General features: G+C 52.1%; 1 protein-coding gene across 1 annotated transcript; it reads left to right on the top strand.

Moving 5' to 3' along the window:
* Positions 1–294: 294 nt before the first annotated feature.
* Positions 295–4,613, top strand: ETV3L (ETS variant transcription factor 3 like). Its single transcript, XM_028090050.2, has 5 exons — positions 295–355; positions 465–702; positions 923–1,112; positions 1,516–1,636; positions 4,135–4,613. Exons 1-5 carry the CDS (start codon positions 295–297, stop codon positions 4,611–4,613), a joined length of 1,089 nt encoding a protein of 362 aa, XP_027945851.1.
* Positions 4,614–19,083: the final 14,470 nt, after the last annotated feature.

The following is a 19,083-nucleotide window of genomic DNA, read 5'->3' as shown; positions in this document are numbered from 1 at the left end:
CATCCTGTCTAAATTCCCTGGCGGGGGCAGGAAAGAGGACCCTCTGCATTGCTCTCCACCCCTATAGGTGGCTCCACCCCAAGCCCTGGCCATGAGGAAGCCCCCAGAGGAGGCCGGGCCGGTCCTCAGTGCGGTGGGGGGAGCTTCCTGCTGGCCGCCCCGGGGCCCTGCCTCGTTCCCCCTTCGCCCCTCGAGTGTCCCTGCTTCTCTTTCCTTCATTCTTTGCCTCCCACCTCAGCAGTGCCCATTTCCCGCAAGGCCCAGCCGCGGCCCTCGCTGCCCCCCAAGAAGACCATGCACTGCGGCTGCGTGGCCGAGGGTGCCCCCACCGGCCCAGGCAGCCACTGGATCTCAGGTGAGCATCTGCCAGACAGCCCCCTGCCCAGCTGCAGAGGGGCGGCGGTGGGGTGGGGGGGTGCGGTGCTTCCGAGCAGCCGGGTGGCACTCACACCCCCTCCGCCCAGGCCTGGCCTTCCCGGACTGGGCCTACAAAGCCGAGTCCTCCCCGGGCTCCCGGCAGATCCAGCTGTGGCACTTCATCCTGGAGCTGCTGCAGAAGGAAGAGTTCCGCCATGTCATTGCCTGGCAGCAGGGAGAGTACGGGGAGTTTGTCATCAAGGATCCCGACGAGGTGGCCCGCCTCTGGGGTCGCAGGAAGTGCAAACCCCAGATGAACTACGACAAGCTGAGCCGGGCCCTCAGGTGAGAACGGGCCACCGCTGGGGAGGGGCCCCGAGGGGTCAGAGTTCAAAGTCTCTGGCATCCCCGCCCCCCAAGGCTTGGGAGAGACTCCCCAGTGTGGCCGATGCCCAGTGGTTCTGCAGAAACAGCTGGAGTTCACCTCGCTGGCCTGGGGAGGGGCATGGCGGGGCCTCTGGCTTCATTGCTGCCCCCGGGGCCAACTCAACCCCCACCTCTGCAGGTATTACTACAATAAGAGGATCCTGCACAAGACCAAAGGCAAAAGGTTCACGTACAAGTTCAACTTCAGCAGGCTGATCGTCATCAACTACCCTCTGTGGGAGGTGCGGGCACCGCCTGCCCCCCACTTGCTGCTGGGGGCCCCCGCCCCCTTCTGGCCAGCCCTGCTGCCCATGGGCATGCCCAGTGAGGTAGGCACCGTGCCAGGCAGCCCCCGCCCTGCACCCAGGAGGCCCCCAGCCCTCCCCTCTGCCTCAGGGCGTCAGGTGTCGCGCGTTCTCCCCCTCCCCCGCCCCGCCTTCTAGTCCCTGAGTGCCCCAGCGCAGGGGTGGCACCCCGAATCACCCCTGTGTGGCTCACAGTGCAGCATGCACCTGGGGGCGAGGGTGGCTCCTTCCTTGTTAGGCGTCAGTCCTTCAGTGGCGGGGTGTCGGGGGAGGCCCCTGGGCGTGCGGGCAGTGGCCATTGAACAACAATTCTGAGAATATTTCATTGTGTTAACAACTGGCTGTTGGCACAGTGTGACCTGGGGAACGCAGGCTGGCCCAGCCCGTCCCACCCCACCCCTGCTTCTCACCGCCCCCCCCCCCCCAGCTCCTGCACAGCCTGCTGCTTGCCCAGTGGGCCATGGTGGAGCACCTGGCTGGACAGCAGACCCCCCGGGGGCTGCCAGAGGCCGCTGAGGACAAGATGGGGAGCGGCAGCGGCGCCCCCCGTGAGTACCCAGGACTGGGGAGGGCCCGGGGGATCTGAGGCGGAGGAGGAGAGGGCCGCTAGGCGCAGCGCCCGGAGCACACGTGGGCCGAGGGGGTGGGGGCGGGAGGCTGGAGACAAGGGATATTACACACCGTTCATCCTTCCACGAACCGAGCACCGGCAACTCCCCAGGTGTGGGGGTTCGGACAGTCGGTGCCCAGCGCCGAGACTCAGGCAAGCGCCAGGTGCCCCGGGAACGCAGAGGAGGGGCGGGGGTCCCGCAGGAGGCCGGCCCAGGCAGGCAGAGTGGGCACAGAAGGTGCCCAGGCCGAGGGAACAGTGTTGGTACAGCGGAGAGCTGTGAGCAAGGGCAGCAAAGCTGAAGGAGCCTGGGGGCTTGCCACGCTCGGGAGGAACGGGCGCGGCAGGCATGGGCCGGGAAGGGCTGGCCGCCGAAGCAGCTGGTGTGCAGTCACGGAGGGCTCGGAGCCACACTAACCGGTCGGGCTTTATGCCCTGGGCAGGAGGCGCCCAGGGGGGAGAGGCACGTTGAGATTTTCATCTCAGAAAGATGACTTGGGTTATAGGTAGAGTTGGGGTTGGAGGAGGCTTGGGACGATCATCCAGGCAGAAGCTGATGGAGCCGGAACCAAGGCGTGGGTACCAGGTGCAGGAGGCCCAACAGAAGAGGGAGGGAGGAGAGCATGGCAAGCAGACAGAGCAGTGTCTGCAAAGGCCCTGGGGCAGGAAAGAGGTTCTGGGAAAGGCCAGCAGGGCAGCACTGACAACGCTGGGGAGACTGTGGAAATGTCGGCCGAGGCCGGCTCTCCCGGGGCTGTCAACAAGGAGGTGATTCTCTGTGAGAAAGATCACAGAGACACTTGAGCAACCCAGGGCTTTACGCAGAGGTCCCAGACCTACCCCACCTCTGCTGGCAAGTTCATGGGATAAAGACCCTTAGCCTTAGCCCTACCCCCAGTGTAGGCAGCTGGGGGCCCAGAAGGGCCTGGCTCTGCACCCTGGAGCGCTGCTGAGGCTGTGGGTGCAGGCAGCCCAGGACGCGCCGGGACTCGCACGGCCGCCAGTCTGCCCCCCACCCCGGAGCTAGACAGAGCCTGCACAGCACCCCGTTCCTCCCCCTCCACCCATCCTCCTGGCTCCGGGAATGCCTCGGGCACACAGCTTTCTCTTTGGGAAACCATGAGGGGGAAACCAGTGTCCCTGGTGAGCCCCAGCTTGGAGTGAGCCCCGTGCCCTTCCCTGCCCTCCGCGAGCACACACACGCCCTGCCTGGCTGAGGTGAGCAGACAGCTAGAGCAGCCTGTCACCACCACCTCCACTCAGGGCGTTGGTACCGGGAGAGGACACTGCCTCTGGGAGGAAGAGTGGCCGGGATGGTTGAAGCAGAGGCGGCAGGTGCGGGGCTGGTGCAGGGAAGCGAGCGAGAGGGGGAAGCACACTTAGAGCCAGCTCCTCCGCATGCTACCCGGCTGCCCTCCCAGGGCCAGCACTGCCCGCCACACAGCCGCGGCCTCGGGAGCCCCCGGGGACACAGCCTCCTGGGAGGACCAGAGGAGGACGGTGAGCCCGTGACCCAGGGGAGGGTGCATCCTTTCCCTGTGCGGGACTGTGTCCTCTGTTTTCCCCTCCAGAGCTACGACTTCAGAAACAGTGTTCCTTTCAGATCTGTCGGGTGTGACATCATAACTAATGTGCTTTTCCAGTTTTTATTAACTCCAGCCCCACCGATGTGATCACCCTGCCCTCCCGGTTAAATGATGTGGCCTTGCTAAGAAAGGACCGGGAGGGATTGGAGTTGGGCCTTTTGAAATATAGACAGTGATGTGAGGTTCTACTGGTCACCCCGAGACCCAGACCAGGGCCGGGCACCCCACTGCAGGATGCCCACAGAGCAGGAGGGCAGGGGGCGTGAGGGTGGACTGGGGAGGAGAGGAGGAGGCTCCAGCAAAGGCAGCTGGGCCCCCCGCGCTGGCCTCGCTGCTCGACCTTCGCAGGCAGAGGCGCCTGTGCAGGTGAGAGGAGAATGAGAAGAAGCCCAGGCCCCAGGCTAGAGCCTCAGCCCTTTGCTACAGGCCAGGTGAAGTGAAGACAGGATTCATGGAGTTTCGGCAAAGAATGTCTTCATCTAAGTCACTCCACACCCTTGTACTGAGCTCCTAATGAGCCCCGGGAGGAGCTGGGTCCAGGGCAGAACGAAGCAGCTCCTGTGCCCCCGGGGACGCAGCCGTGCGGGAGGCATCCACACAAATGTCCCCCCTCTAACGGGGCCAAGGCCCCCAGGAGAGGTACGGGGGCCACGAGGGGCGCACCCCGGCTGCCCCCAGGAAATAGACTCGAAGCAAAGAAAACAGGGAGGCGCACAGCGGGGAGGGGAAGTTTCCAGCAAGAGGAAAAAGAAATGGGAAATGGGTGGAGATGCGGGGCATCCCTCCTGATCCTCTCTCTCTCTCTCTCTCTCTCTCTCTCTCTCTCTCTCTTCTCTCTCTCTCTCTCCAGGCCTTGGCTCTCTCCCGGCCCCCTTCCAGCCTGGCCCTGGTTGCCTTCTGGGGAGCCCCCGAGACGAGCCGCCCAGTCTCGCCTCCTTCACCCCTCCCCTCCTGCCCCCCCTCCCCGCCAGCTGGACCCACCTCTCAGGGCCCTTCCTGCCCCATGTCCCCCCAGAGTGGCAGTCCCCAGGGACCTCCAAGCCAGACACCCTGCTCCCAGGGCCCGGGGGCCCCCCAGTGACCCGCCCCTTTCCGGGGCTCCCCCTGGTGGCTGGGCTGGGGCAGGGGGCTGGCGAGAGGCTCCGGCTCTTCTCCCTGAGGCCCCAGGGGCTGAAGGTAAAGGCCTGTCCCATGATCGGGGCACAGGGACGCCTGGATCCCAGGGAGGGCTTCTCCTCAGAGATTCATAGACTCAAAACTGGGGACAAAAGCCCCGTGTCCCCCCAGCTGGGGAACTTCAAGGCAGTGTGGCCCTTGGATCCTCCTTAGGTGGGAAGAAGATGGGAGGAGGGGGTCCCCCAAATTCCGTCCCTTCTCTTGTCTATTTCCTTTCTGGCTTTGAGCCTTGTCCAGCCTGGAAACGGGCTTAAGCTGCAGGAGGCTCTGAAGGGGTGGAGATGGACAAAAGGGGGTAGGGGGCATTGCAGGGGTGGGGAAGACTGAGGCGGGGGCCCCTCCCTTCCCACCCAATTGTTAATCAGATTAAGGAGACAGTCTTAATCTCCACTTTCTTCCAGGGGGCTGAGCACCCCACAGCTGCCCACATTAGGGAAAAAGTGGGCATCTGGGGGGGTCAGGAGTCAGTGTGCCCAGAGTGTTGGGCCCAGACCCCTCCTCCAGGCCACGGTCTCAGTCTCTGCCCGGCCCTCCACGCACTTCTCCATCAGCCCTGGGAGCTCCTGTCCACAGACACTTCCTTCTGTCATCATCCCCCCGAGACCAAGGGCCTGGGGCAGGGAGGGACTGGCCTCCTCGGTTCTGTGATTCTGCCCTGCGGACCGTGAATAAAATGCCCTTGGCACACTGCCCTCTTGGCTGACCACCCCTGCTGCATCCCCACTCCCACTGCCCTGACCTGGTGCGGGGCTAAACGTCACACAAGGTTCTCGTGGGAGGGGGCGCGGGGTGGAGAAAGGAGGCTGCCATCACACGCGCCCGAAGCGAGAGGCTGAAGGAAGCCGTGGCGAGGAGCTATCGCAGTCATGTGGGAGACCAGCATGTGAAGAGAACCTGAGCACAGAGCAGGACCTTCCCAGAGCCACCCTGAGATTCCTGCGTGACCCCTGAGCAGAGTCGAATGGGCTGGGGTGAAGGAGGGCCTTGGCATGGTCCCCTCCTCTGTCCCCGGGGCCTTAGAATGACAAGCAGAGCTGATGGAAGCCTCGGGTGGCTAGGGGAGGGGGACGTGGCAGAGAGGGGCTCCTGCTCACCGAGGGCAAAGCAGGGCAGAATGTTCCAGGAGCCAAGGGGAGTGAACCAGATTGCTCTTCTGTCTCTAGGCTGCCAATGGCAGGTTTAGGACTTGACTCCACTTCCTTTCGAGGATGCGGAGTGGGGATCTAAAGGGACACAGAGGGCCCTGGTCCCTCATCCAGGAGTAGGTGTGTGCTTCCCGCGGGGTGGGGGGCGCACTTTGCCTTCTGCTGCTTCCCTGTCCTTTGTGGCAGATGTGTGGGGAAGGAGGGGAGGCCCAGAGTAGCCAGGCTCAGGCCCTCACCCCACAGAGAGGCTGAGACGAGCAGGGAGCCCAGCCCCTGGGCTTGCAGGCTGAATATAGGCCGGGAGCACCATCTCCGCCTCCCTCCTTCCCCCAGATGTCTCCCTCCCAGGAGGTGTCAGGGGCTTCGTGGAACTGCTTCTGGCTAGCTCCCAAAGCTGTAGGCCCATCGCCAGCCCTGTGGAAAGGAGGACCCCCCAGGCCAGGGCGTCCCCTCACCCTGCCCAGTCTGGGAGACAAAGAGCTAGTGTTGTCCCTCCGGCACAGAGAACTGGCTCGCACTGTCAGGGGGCCTAGGTGCTGTTCAGAGAGCCAACCTCCTGGACGGGGCCCCATACTGGGGATCCCATGTGCCCTCTGCCTTACCTGCCCCTTCCGTGACCCCCGCGTTTCAGGCAATGAGCAATGTTTGTCAGTCAGCATCTAAAAGCTCCCTTTGGGGGAAGTGAACCGGGACAGGTCAGCTCCAGGAGACATACCCCTCTGGAGGGGGGTTGTGCTCTGCATTTCAGTAAAGCAGACTTTCTCAGCCTTGGCACTACAGCCATCTGGGGCATCATATTCTGTGGTGGGAGCTGTCCGGTGCATTCCAGGATGCTGAGTGCATCCATCCCGGGCCTTCAAACCCCAGCAGCAGCCCCCGACCAGCAGACGCTGTGAACTGTCCCTAGGGGGAGGAAATTGTCCCTGGCTGAGACTCCCTCAAGCAGAGGGTGGCCTCAGCAAGTCCAGATGGGCTCCTCAGCACAGAAAGCCACGGGGGTTCCACGTCATGAGAGTGCCCTCTGGTGGCCAGAGCCTCCACCAGTGATGCGGACGCGCCCAGCGGGACTGGCCGTGTGGGCACAGCCCGGGGAGGGGGCTAGGTTTGAGGGGAAGGGGTGACGGGCACCCTGGCGTCTTCTCAGGTTAGGAAGGGAGTTTCAGGATAAAAACACTTTATGAACCCATCCCATTTCAAACCCTCTTTGCAAATCACGGATGAGGCACAAAGGGTCCGCAGGTCTCATGGGACCACAGAAGACTGGTTACCAGCTCCTCTGGGACATTCAGGTGCAGCCATCAACCCCGGACGTCACACCCTCTGGCTGCCTGCGACCGTCGGCCTCACCTGGGAGAACACAGAGCAGATACTCAGCCTTCTTCCAGGAGCAGTGGGAACCAGGACAAGACTCGCAAAGTCAGCGCACCAACCACCCCTGCTCCTGGCGCTGTCACACCAAAGACAGGGACACTCGTGGGTTCAAGCAGCGTTCGAGGAAGTCACCTACCCGGGCTTCACGAACTTTAGACTCCACTGGGAGCCAGAGGGACCGTGGTGATCATGGCCCACAGGGAGGAAGAGGCTTGTCCAAGGTCCCAGGCAAAATAGAAGCTCCCCAGCTATGGGGGAGAGCTCTTCCCACCGCACCACAATCACACGGACTGAGAGCTTAAGAGGCCCTCAAATTCCTTAGAAATAAGAGCATATTACATATCGAGAGGGAGGGTTTCCATTATTCCTGCGTGATTTTTAGTTTGACTGCAGTAGCAATCATTTCGCCGTGTGCATTTGGGCGCTGGATTACATCAGCTTGTGCTCACTCTGACTGCCTGAGGTGAATGACAGCGTGTCCCCCACGAAGAAGCCAGGATTCTCAGGGTGGCCCAGCACACGCTCCTTACAGGGAAGGTGTTTGTCACTAGAACCTTGGCGCGTGTGTGCAGGAGGCCTTGGGATTTAAAAACAAAAGCAAGTCGGGGCACCTGGGTGGCTCAGTCGTTAAGCGTCTGCCTTCGGCTCGGGTCATGATCCCAGGGTCCTGGGATCCACTCCCACATCGGGCTCCCAGCTCGGCAGGAAGCCTGCTTCTCCCTCTCCCACTCCCCCTGCTTGTGTTCCTGCTCTCGCTATCTCTCTCTCTGTGTCAAATAAATAAATAAAATCTTTAAAAAAAAAAAAAAGCAAATCGTTTGCTGCCCTGAATTGTTGGTGGCAGTGAGGGTAATGCCTACCCTCTCCCTTCTTTGTGCCCAAATGAGGACCCTGCCCAAGAGGGGAGAAGAAAATTCCAGTACCATGTATGTGTTACACACACACACACACACACACACACACACACACACAATAATAATAATAATAATGATTCAACTTCTAAAACGCCTACTATGTGCTGCCAGGCACTGAGGTTCAAGTGACTGCCCTTCAGATGTTTTCTCTGTGAGGCATCAGAGCCGTGGACACCAGTGCCTGGCCGAGAAGGTGGGTGCAGCTGCAGGTGGACCCGGGGAGGGACGCGGGGTTCTGAGTACGTACGGCGTGCTGGAGCGGCACACTTTTTTCATAACATCCAACAGCGAATTTAAAGACAATTTCGTTTAGTGATCAACCTACTTTAAAATACCTGAAAGTAAATCTTAAGAAGGCATTTCTAATCCCCAAACACAAACAGCAAGGCAATATGTGCCCAATGTTATCAAAGTTATCAAAACACACACAGTTCCGTGACCACTTTTCTCATTGAGTGTTACTTCGAGAACGCTTCACCAAGCCTGGAGAGTTGACGTTGGCCCTCTTACCGGGTTGGAATGTTCGGTCAGGCCGATGGGGCATACACTTGACCATAAGCCTCTCGCTGGCTTTCTGGGTTGTTTCTGGTTATTTGCTTTGTAAATACAGTGGTTTCCAAACCTTTGTCCTAAGTTATAATCTGTTTTTCTTTTTTTTTTTAATTAATTCCTTGAGATACATCCTCAAGAATGAAATAACTGGCTCAAAAATCACATTTTATTTATTTATTTTTAAGATTTTATTTATCTGACAGAGAGAGAGAGAGCACAAGCAGGGGGGTGAGAGAGGGAGAAGCAGGCTCCCTGCTGAGCAAGGAGCCGGATATGGGACTCGATCCCAGGACCCTGGGATCATGACCCGGGCCGAAGGCAGCCGCTTAACCGACTGAGCCCCCCAGGCGCCCCTCAAACCACATTTTAATGGCTGTAGATACATATTGCCCAGCTGTCCTCAGAAAGGATTCTCATATTGTAAAAAGCCACATCTATGCACCACTCACCATGAACCAGCTACGTCGTTAAGTGCTTCACGTACATCAGCTGACGCCTGGTGATGTGGTAGTCTGATGCCTACCCCAGCGGTAGCGGGGGGAGGCATTACTATCATCCCACGTTACAGATGGGGACTTTGGGCACAGAGAGGCAAACCACCTGCTCAGGACCACGTTCCTGTCCAGCGGCCAAGCCGGGGTGCAGACCGGCAGCCGGCTCCGAGGCCAGCGGTTCTCCCGGAGCCTCAGTGGTCCAGCTTTGCCCCACCTGCCTCCACTTCTCTTAATGAGAGAGAACTGCTCCATCTCTCTCCTCTTCCCCAGTCTGTCCTCAGTAAACAGTGAGGGCCACTGAACATCGTTATGCTTGCTTGCTAGTTCTAATCTGCACTCTCCTGCTTTAGGACCAGGAACAAGGACCACCTCATCCATACAATATTTAAAAGGTATCTTAGGGGCGCCTGGCTGGCTCAGTCGGTGGAGCGTGCGACTCTGGATCTTGGGATTGTAAGTTCGAGCCCCATGCTGGGCATAGAGATTGCTTAAATAAATACTTTTTTAAAAAAAACTTTAAAAAAAATAAAAAGAAATAAAAGATATTTTAAATTCATATATGGCCAAGTAAGGACAGAGAGAGGAAATAGAAACGTATAAAGAAAGAGAAAGCAGAGATGCCTGGGTTACTCAGCCCGTTAAGTGTCTACCTTCAGCTCAAGGCATGATCCCAGGGTCCTTGGATCGAGTCCCGAAAACGGCTCCCTGCTCAGCGGGAAGCCTGCTCCCCCTTCTTGTGCTCTCTTTCTCTGACAAATAAATAGATAAAATCTGAAAGAAAGAAAGAAAGAAAGAAAGAAAGAAAGAAAGAAAGAAAGAAAGAAAGAAAGAAAGAAAGAAAGAAAGAAAGAAAGAAAGAAAGAAAGAAAGAAAGAAAGAAAGAAAGAAAGAAAGAAAGAAAGAAAGAAAGAAAGAAAGAAAGAAAGAAAGAAAGAAAGAAAGAAAGAGAAAGAAAAAAAGGAAGGAAGGAAGGAAGGAAGGAAGGAAGGGAAAGTAGGGGCACCTGGGTGGCTCAGTCAGTTAAGCATCCAACACTTAGAGATGAAGCCAGGGACGCTATCCGCCAGGCCCATGGGTTTCCAATTGAGGTTTCCAGGTCCCCAAGCAGCAGGTGTCCTGAATCGGGAGGAACTGCGAAGCCATGCGTCAGGCCCTGTGCCATCGATCCTGTCGCACTCAAGTGTCCTGCTCCAGAGCCTGGGGCTGATGGAGAAACTCCCCCCCCCACCCCGGCCCAGGACCTGGTGCTGCCACACAGCCCCCAGCCGCCCCACCTCACCGGGCTCCCAGGCTGGCCAGCAGCTCTGCCTAAATCCTCCCTCCCACTCCTATCCCACCCCTTCCTCCTGGTGGTCCGCCCCACTTCCCAGCAGGGCTCCCCTCCCCGCTGGGTCTCTCCTCCAGTCCCGGGGGGGGGGGGGGGGGGGGCGTGTCTCCCAGCTACGCAGCCCTCCTCACCCCCACCAGACGAGGAAGGTCGGGCAGGGGCCCCCTCTCCTGCCAACTCCACCTAAGTGCCTGGGGTGGCACCTGAGAAGCGCGTGGTTGAGGAGTCCCAGGCGGCTCAGGGGACTCGGAAGGGGGCGGTGCCGTGTTTGTCCGTGACTTCCGCATCTCTGGATCCAGTGGCCACACTTCGGTCCTTATCTTGTCCAGCCTCTCCCGGCATGCACCACTGGTGACGACCTTTGTTCCCACCGCTCCAGGTCTCCCACCCCTAAGATGTTCCATTTCAAACTCCGTTCTGGGGTCCACTTCGCACCCCCACCCCCAGGGGTCTCCAGGGCACTGGCCACAGCTCTGCTCACCCTGCACCTGCTTCCCAGGCCGCCTCAGGTCGGTCCTCTCTGGTCGCCGCGAACACCACCTACAAGCTGACCCTGCCCACCTCCGCACATTCGGCCCTCACCTCCGCGCTGAGCAGCAGGCTCCTCGGCCGGCAGCCCGGGAGCATCGCTGCCACGCCCAGGCGCATGAGCGCCCTGAAGGCGTCTTGCCCCAGGGCAGGGTCAAACAGGGTCTCTCCCAGCTGGCCCCCAGACTGGGCCTGGCCTCGGCAGCGTGGACGCAAGCTCAGCTGCTGGGCCCACCCCCCCCCCACCGACCCTCGCTCCCCTTTCCTTTCTGTTTCTTGCTTTAGTTAACAATACCACAAAATACCCACTTCGACCCAAGAAGAAACTCGGGGGTCAGGCCCTCACCTCCTACACCCCGTCAGTCACCAATTCTACCAGTTTCACCTCCTAAGCATTTCCCGAATCTATCCTCTGCACAACCCTCCCTTGACCTTGCAGGCCCTCACCAGCCTGCAGAGAGACCACTCTTCATATTCCACACGTTTTCTGCTTAAAATGCCGATCTGTTCATGTGATTGTAAACCCTTCGGTGGCTCCCCTGAAAGGAAAAAAAAAGTCCCCTGTGCCCCCAATGAGGGTGATTTATTTGTACAATAGTGTCATTTAAAGAGATAGAGACATAAAACTAGGTATAAATATACACTTATGGCACATCAAACTATAACAGCAATGGCAAGCTACCAAATAGAAACTAAATTATCAAGCCAATAAATTTTTGAATAATAACATTGTTTCATTGCAACAGTTGGTATTTGCTGAAACCGACTGCTGAACAAAGTGCCATTGCAAAGTGGGTCCCTCCCGCACAGGGCCCACGGTGTTCTGTTCGGCAGGTGTGTGATGACTTGCCTCTCCGGCCCCCGCTCCGGGTTAGAACTGCGGCCGACACCCTGTTCACGCACACCAGGGCCTGAGTCCTCCTCTGCTCTCTGTTCGGGGCTGAGCCCACTAAAGCAGCTTTCCTCTGCGTCCGCTCATCACCAACACAAAGGCAGATGTAGGCACTGAAATCTTTTGGCAACACAGAGGTTACAACCCAAAACCTGATTCGCTCATCCGTGTGTCCTATTATCCTTAAAAGTAAGACGCAAAAGTTAGCCTTTCCCCAGAAGATTCATGGACGTTGAGTTGAAACCTACAGAACCAAGTCCAAGCTCCAGAAAACGTGAGAGCCAGGAGCTCCCCACTGCACCCCCTGGTCATGTTCATTCATTCAGCAGATATTTACTTAGTGCCTACTAAGTGCCAGGTGCTGGGCCAGATAATGGTATGCTGGTAAACCAGCTCTCCAAAAACAAAAATAAAAACACCCAGATTTTTTTTTTTTTTTGAGTGGGCTCCACACCAATTGTGGGGCTTGAACTCACGACCCTGAAATCAAGAGTTGCACGCTCTACCAACCAAGCCAGCCAGACGTCCCCCTAAAATGCCCTGATTTAAAGCATGTGTCGATTACCATGGTATAAACACTCGCAGCGTAGTCTGTATCAGCTACATGACGTCACTAAATGTGGAACTGGGAAGAGACAGGTACAACTGGTTCTCGCAAGCCGGGGCAAGCCTGCTCCGCACAAGCTCCAGAACACGATGATTGGACAATGAGCCCAACACACAAGACTCCACATTCAGGAGCATTCAGGAGCATAACGAACATTGGCTGAGTGTTTACTCTATGCCAGATAATATTCTAACAACTCCATCATTATAAACCATTAAGTTATCACCAAAAGCCCTAGGAGGTAAGTTTTATCATCTGATAACAAGAAACTGCACACATTATCTTGGAGTGTGACAAGAACAGTGAAGCCAACAGACGGTACCGTAATCAGTCATCAACAGTGGGGCAGGTGCAGGGTTCTGATGACCAGGGCAGCATCTCTGCCCGCCTGGACAAGTTAGTCAGTAAACATACTCTGTTCACCCATCCCACTGGGGAAGCCGCTGAAATCTTGGGATTTCTGATGAAAGCTGGAATTACTCTAGTACAAGTATTTTCAGTTGTTGGCAAGTATTTGTGTTTATCACCTGGAGGCCTTCATTCTGCTGTTTTCTGGTTTCCGTTGTTGATATTGAGAAGTCAGCTATCAATATAAATGTTGCCACTTTTATTTTTTTTAAGATTTTTATTTATTTATTTGTTTGTTTGTTTGTTTGTTTGTTTGTTTTTAGAGAGAGAGCGTGCGCTGGGGGTGGGGCAGAGGGAGAGGGAAGGAGAGAATCTCAAACAGACTTCCTGCTGAGCACAGAACCCAACATGGGGCTTGAGCTCTTGACCCTGAAATCATGAACTGAGCCGAAACCAAGAGTCGGACATTCAGCCAACTGAGCCACCCAGGCGCCCCTAAGTGTCGCCATTTTTAAAGACATCAGTTTTATTCTCTAATCCCTTAAAAACATCTTGCTCTGTAAATATCTCAATATGTATCTCTAAAATATAAGGAATAACTATTTGTAACATAACCATAGTGCTGTTATCATATCAACAGTATTAATATATCACTTTTATCAACAATTCCTAATATACAGTGTTCAAATTTCTAATTGACTTACAAATGCCATATGCTCTTTAAAGTTTTAGCAATTTGTTTGTTTGAATCAGTATCCATAAGGCCCACATATTATGACTGCATGATATGCTTTTTAGAATCTCTTAATTTGGGGTGCGTGGGCGGCTCAGTTAGTTAAGTGTCCCACTCTGGGTTTCAGCTCAGGTCATGATCTCAGGGCCCTGGGATCAAGCCACACGTCAGGCTCCTCACTCAGCTCGGAGTCTGCTTGGGATTCTCTCTCTCCCTCTGCCCCTCCCCCTGCTCATGCTCTCTCTCTCAAATAAATAAATAAAAATCTTAAAAAATATATAATCTCTTAATCTATAGGTTCCCCACACACACACACACACACACATATTCTTCAATATCTTTCATCAGTTCTGTAGTTTTCCTCAAATAGACTTTGTATACATTTTATAGATTTATACCTTAGCATTTCATTTTGGGGGGTGCTAATGTAAATGATAACGTGTTTTTAATTTCAGATTTCATTTGTTCATTGCCAGTATATGAAAAAGCAATTGGCTTTTGTATATTAACCTTATCTTCAGCAACTTTTCTAAAATCCCTTATTAGTTACAGGAATTTTTTTTAAGTAGGCTCCATGCCCAGTGGGAAGCCCAAGCAGGACTCAGACTCACAGCCCTGAGATCATGACCTGAGCCAAAATCAAGAGTCAGATGCTTAACCGACTGGGTCACCCAGGCACCCCCACAGGAACTGATTTTTGAATGTTGAAGCAGACTAGCATACCTGATATAATTCCCACCTGGTTTTGGTGTATAGTTCTTTTTACACATTGTTGAATTTGATTTGCTAATATTTTTTTTTAAGATTTCATTCTTTAAATAAAAATAGATTAAAATTAAATTAAATAGATTAAAATTAAAAATAAAAAAGATTTTTAAAAAATCTTTTTTAAAGATTTTTATTTATTTATTAGAGAGCGAGCGAGAGAGAAACAGCATGAGAGGGGAGAGAGTCAGAGGGAGAAGCAGGCTCCCCACTGAGCTGGGAGCCTGAGGTGGGACTCGATCCCAGGACTCCGGGATCATGACCTGAGCCGAAGGCAGTCGCCCAACCAACTGAGCCACCCAGGCGCCCGATTTGCTAATATTTTGTTGAGGTTGTTTGTATTTATGTTTACGAAAAACATTGGTCTACAGTATTCTCATTATATGTTTATCTGACTGTGTGTGAGGGTAAGATTGGCCTCGTAGAATGACTTACAAAGTATTTCCTCTGCTTCTCCCTTCTGGAAGAGATTAAAGAGAACTGGTATAATTTTTTTTCATAAACGTTTGGTAGAATTCACCAGTGAACAAATCTGTGCATGGTGCTTTCTGTTTTGAAAGATTATTAATTATTAGTTCAATTTTTTGAAAAAGATATGGCCTATTCAGATTGTTAATTTCTTGTGTGAGTTTTGGCAGATTATGCCTTTCAAGGAGTTTGTCCATTTGATCTAGGTTATCAAATATGTGGGCACAGAACTGGTCATAAAATTCCTTTATTATCCCTTTTTAAAAGATTTTATTTATTTATTTATTTGAGAGGGAGAGAGAGCACGAGCAGGGGGGAGGGGCAGAAGGAGAGGGAGAAGCAGACACCCTGCTGAGCAGGGAGCCTGGTGCATGATGCATGTGCGGACCCTGAGATCGTGACCTGAGCTGAAGTCCCAGCTTAACCGACAGAGCCACACAAGCGCCCTTCTTATCTTTTTAATGTCCATGCGTTGTGTAGTGATGCCCCTCTTTCATTTCCAATATTAGTAACTTGTGTCATCTTGCTTTTTTTCTTAGTTAGCCTGGCTAAGGACTTATCAATTTTATTGATCATTTCAAAGAATGAGACTTTGGGTTTGTTTATTTTCTCTCTACTGATTTCCTATTTTCTTTTTTTTTTTCAAGATTTTATTTCTTTATTTGAGAGAGAGCACAAGCAGGAGGAGTGACAGAGGGAGAGGGAGAAGCAGGCTCCCCGCTGAGCAGGGAGCCCAAGGCGGGGCTTGATCCCAGGACCCTGGTATCATGACCTGAGCCGAAGGCAGATGTTTAGCCAACTAAGCCACCCAGGCACCCCTGATTTCCTATTTTCAATTTCATTATTTCTGCTCTAATTTTTACTACCTTTCTTTTGCTTACTCTGGATTTAATTTGCTCTTCTTTTTCGAGTTTCCTAAGGTGGAACCTTAGATCATTGATTTTAGATCTTTCTTCTTTTCTAAAAAAAAAAGATGTATTCTATGCTATAAATTTCTCTTTAAGCACATTTTTTGCTGAATTCCACAAATTTTGATGAATTGCTTATTTCAGATTTTTTTTATTTTTTTATTATTTATTTATTTGACAGAGAGACTCAGAGCGAGAGAGGGAACACAGCAGGGGGAGCGGGAGAGGGAGAGGCAGGCTTCCCGCTGAGCAGGGAGCCCGATGCGGGGCTCAATCCCAGGGTCCCAGGATCATGACCTGAGCCAAAGGCGGACGCTTAATGACTGAGCCACCCAGGCGCCCCTAATTCAGAATATTTTAAATTTTATCTTCAGATTTCTTCTTTGATCTGTTATTTAGAAGCATACTGTTAAATTTCCAAGCATTGGGGGATTTTCTGGCTACCTTTCAATTATTGATTTCTAATTTAACTTCACTGGGGTCTAAGAGCAAACATTGTATGATTTCTGTCCTTTAAAAACTTCTTAAAGTGTGTCTTATGGCCCAGAATGTGGTCTACCTTGGTGAACGTCTCCTATGAGCTTGAGAAGAATGTGTAATCTGTTGTTGTTGGGTGAAGTAGTCTGTAGATGTCCATTATATCCAGTTGATTGATGGTGCTGTTGAGTTCAACTATGTCCTTACTGATTTTCTGCCTGCTGGATCCGTCCATTTGTGACAGAGGAGTGTAAAGTCTTCAACTATAATAGTGAATTAATATATTTCTCTCTGCAGTTCTATCAGGTTTTGCCTTACGTATTTTGACACTATGTTGTTAGATGCATACATATAAGGATTGTTATGGCTTCTTGGAATATTGACTCCTTTATCATTGCATAATGCCCCTCTTGATCTCTGATAACTTTCCTTGCTCTGAAGTCTACTTTGTCTGAAGTTAATGTAGCTACTCCTATTTTCTTTTGATTAGTGTTAGCACTAATCACAGGTGCTTGAAAAGCACCTTCTATGAAAAACCTACAAATAACATCATTTTAAATGGTGGAAAAACAAATGCTCTCCTCGAAAGATCAGAAACAAGACAGCGATGTGTGCTCTTACTAGTTCTAGCTAGTGTAATTAGACAAGAAAAAAGAAATAAAAGGAATGCATATTGAAAGGAGAGGAGTATAATAGTCTTTATTCTCAGATAACATGCTCATCGATACAGAAAATCTGATGGAATCTACAAAATACCTACTAGAACCACTAGAGTGGTTTTAGCAAGATTGCAGGATATAGAATCAATATACAAAAATTACTGTATTTCTGTGTATTTGCAGTAAGCCATAAGAAATTGAAATTTTAGGGACACCTGGCTGGCTCAGTCAGAGGAGCATGTGACTCTTGATCTTGGGGTCATGAGTTTGAGCCCCATGTTAGGTGCAGAGATTACTTAAATAAATAAAACTTAGATTAAAAAAAAGAAATTGAAATTTCAAAAACACCATTCAGCAATAAATCGATATACTCAACAACATAGATGAACCTGAAAATATGCCGAGCAAAAGAAGTCATACAGAAAAGGATACCTACTGTATGATTTCATTTATATAAAATTCTAAAAAATGCAAAGGAATTTACAGGAACAAAAAGCAGACCTGTCATTGCCCAGGAACTAGGAGGGGCAAAGGGGTCCAGTGGGAAGGAGTAGAAGAGAAGAACCAGAAATGAGAAAAAGTAAGCTTCGAGGTAATAAATACATTCATTATCTTGATTGTGGTGATTGTTTCATGTGTCTGTGTCAAAACTTTACCGAACTGCATTTTTTAAACATGAAAAAATTATTATATGTCATTAACTTTTTTTAAAAATTTAAGAACATTTTTCAGTTTTTAAAGCAAGCTTTGGGCAGTTTTTAAAAATTATCTTCCCCTTGGCATCTCACCTTTTTTGGAGCTCACTTTTGATCCTGGGAACTTTTTCTTATTCGGAGGAAAAAAATAACACACATACACACCCAACTTCCCAAAATATTAGCCTTCAATCTAAAACTGGTTTTCTTTCACACATTTTCCTTTACAATGTATCTTGGCACCTTCCCTGTTATTCAATTCGTCTCAGCTCCCAGGGGTGTTGGTGAGAGACAGCTGGTTTCTAAGGTAACCACAGACAGCAAAGTACCAAGCTTGGGAGGCTGGAGTGCGCACCCAGGAGGTGACCCCATAGGCAATGCGGCCGTCCCCTCAGTGCGAGGTAAGGTGAGAAGCCCCTTCTCCACTAAATGCCTTGAGATCTTCACAAGTGACAAGAGGGCAAGTTTCTGGGGGTCACGTCTCAAGAGCCAACAGAACTGAGAGCATGCAGGTAAGATCTGCCGGTCACTGCCCCATGGGCCAGAGGACCATGCCAGGTGGGCCTCCCCGTCCAGCAACACCCTCGCCAGTCTCTTTGCTGTAAGCCCGTACTCCTCCATCTTCCCGAGAAGCTTCTGCCTCTGCTTTGTTCTTTGGGTTTATCTTTTCCTCCAGTGCTGGCTCCATGCCTACATCATCAAGGCGGTCTGGGTGACAGAGAAGCAGACTCTGGAGCCAGACTGCCTGGGTTCCAGCTCTGTGACCCTGAGCAAGTCATTTTACCTCTCTGGGCTGTCTATTACCCCCACCTGAAAATGGGGGTAATAGTTACTGCCTCAAAAGGTTGCTCGAGAGGATCCAGTGGTTAATATTTGCTGTTCGTTTAGAATGGTGTTTACGCAGTAAGCACTACACGTGTTTGGGTATTATTATTACTTCATATTAAAATACTATTGGGAACCCATCAGGTCGAAGGAACAGAATATTCTGAGTGACAGTGAAATGATCTCTGTAACAGAGGGTTAATATTGGCTCTTCTGGCTACCCAGAAGCATTCTAGAGAAATCTAAATCGGCTGAAAGTCAGCCTTAGGGCTAACAATACCTTAATTAAGCAAGCCTTTCCACATCTCCTTTCCCATGGACAAAGGTTGAAGAGGGAGAAAAGTCTGCAATAAAAACAGCAGCCCTCTGCTCCCGCGGTGATGTGGTCCTGCTGCGCCTGCCCCCAGAAGGAGAGTGGCTGCAACCTGGAGCCGCCACCCTCAAGGATACACTAGTTTTGGACTGGGGATGCCTGCCCATGAACGAGAAGCCGTTTCTCTGGAACTCACGCTCCGAGCCACTCCAGGTTCTGTATCACTGCTCTCCCTCAGCTATTCAGTTAAATATTAAGTTTCTAGAAACCCTCCCAGCAAGTAGAAGCTGACCACACCTGTGGTGTTCCTTTGCTTCTCACACCTAAAAATGAGGAGGTATGAATTCTTGTTCCAAACTAGCAATCAATGAAATTTCATGCAAATCACCTAAAACCCATCTGTGCCATAGTTTCCTTAAGTGTAAATGAACGAACGTAACATAACAACTAGTATCCTGCCCATCCCCCAGGACGCTGGGCAGAGACAAGGATTCATTTCTTAATAGAGTTCTGTGGGAAAAAAGAGTTCAAAGGACTATGTCAATTCAGGACATCTTCATGTTTATCCTGATTTTTCTGTCCCGCGCTCTAGAGTTCACAGA

This window comes from Eumetopias jubatus, unplaced genomic scaffold (assembly GCF_037043125.1).
Source record: "Eumetopias jubatus isolate StellerSeaLion01/CBP00866 unplaced genomic scaffold, mEumJub1_p1.0 scaffold_12, whole genome shotgun sequence".
Lineage (NCBI taxonomy): Eukaryota > Metazoa > Chordata > Mammalia > Carnivora > Otariidae > Eumetopias > Eumetopias jubatus.
This window is presented reverse-complemented; position numbering and strand designations above follow the sequence as displayed.

Coding starts and splice junctions, on each gene's coding strand:
- ETV3L (XM_028090050.2), top strand. CDS start 295: ATGCACTGCGGCTGCGTGGCCGAGGGTGCCCCCACCGGCCCAGGCAGC. Junction 356..464: donor AGGCAGCCACTGGATCTCAG/GTGAGCATCTGC, acceptor CCCTCCGCCCAG/GCCTGGCCTTCCCGGACTGG. Junction 1,637..4,134: donor GAGCGGCAGCGGCGCCCCCC/GTGAGTACCCAG, acceptor CTCTCTCTCCAG/GCCTTGGCTCTCTCCCGGCC.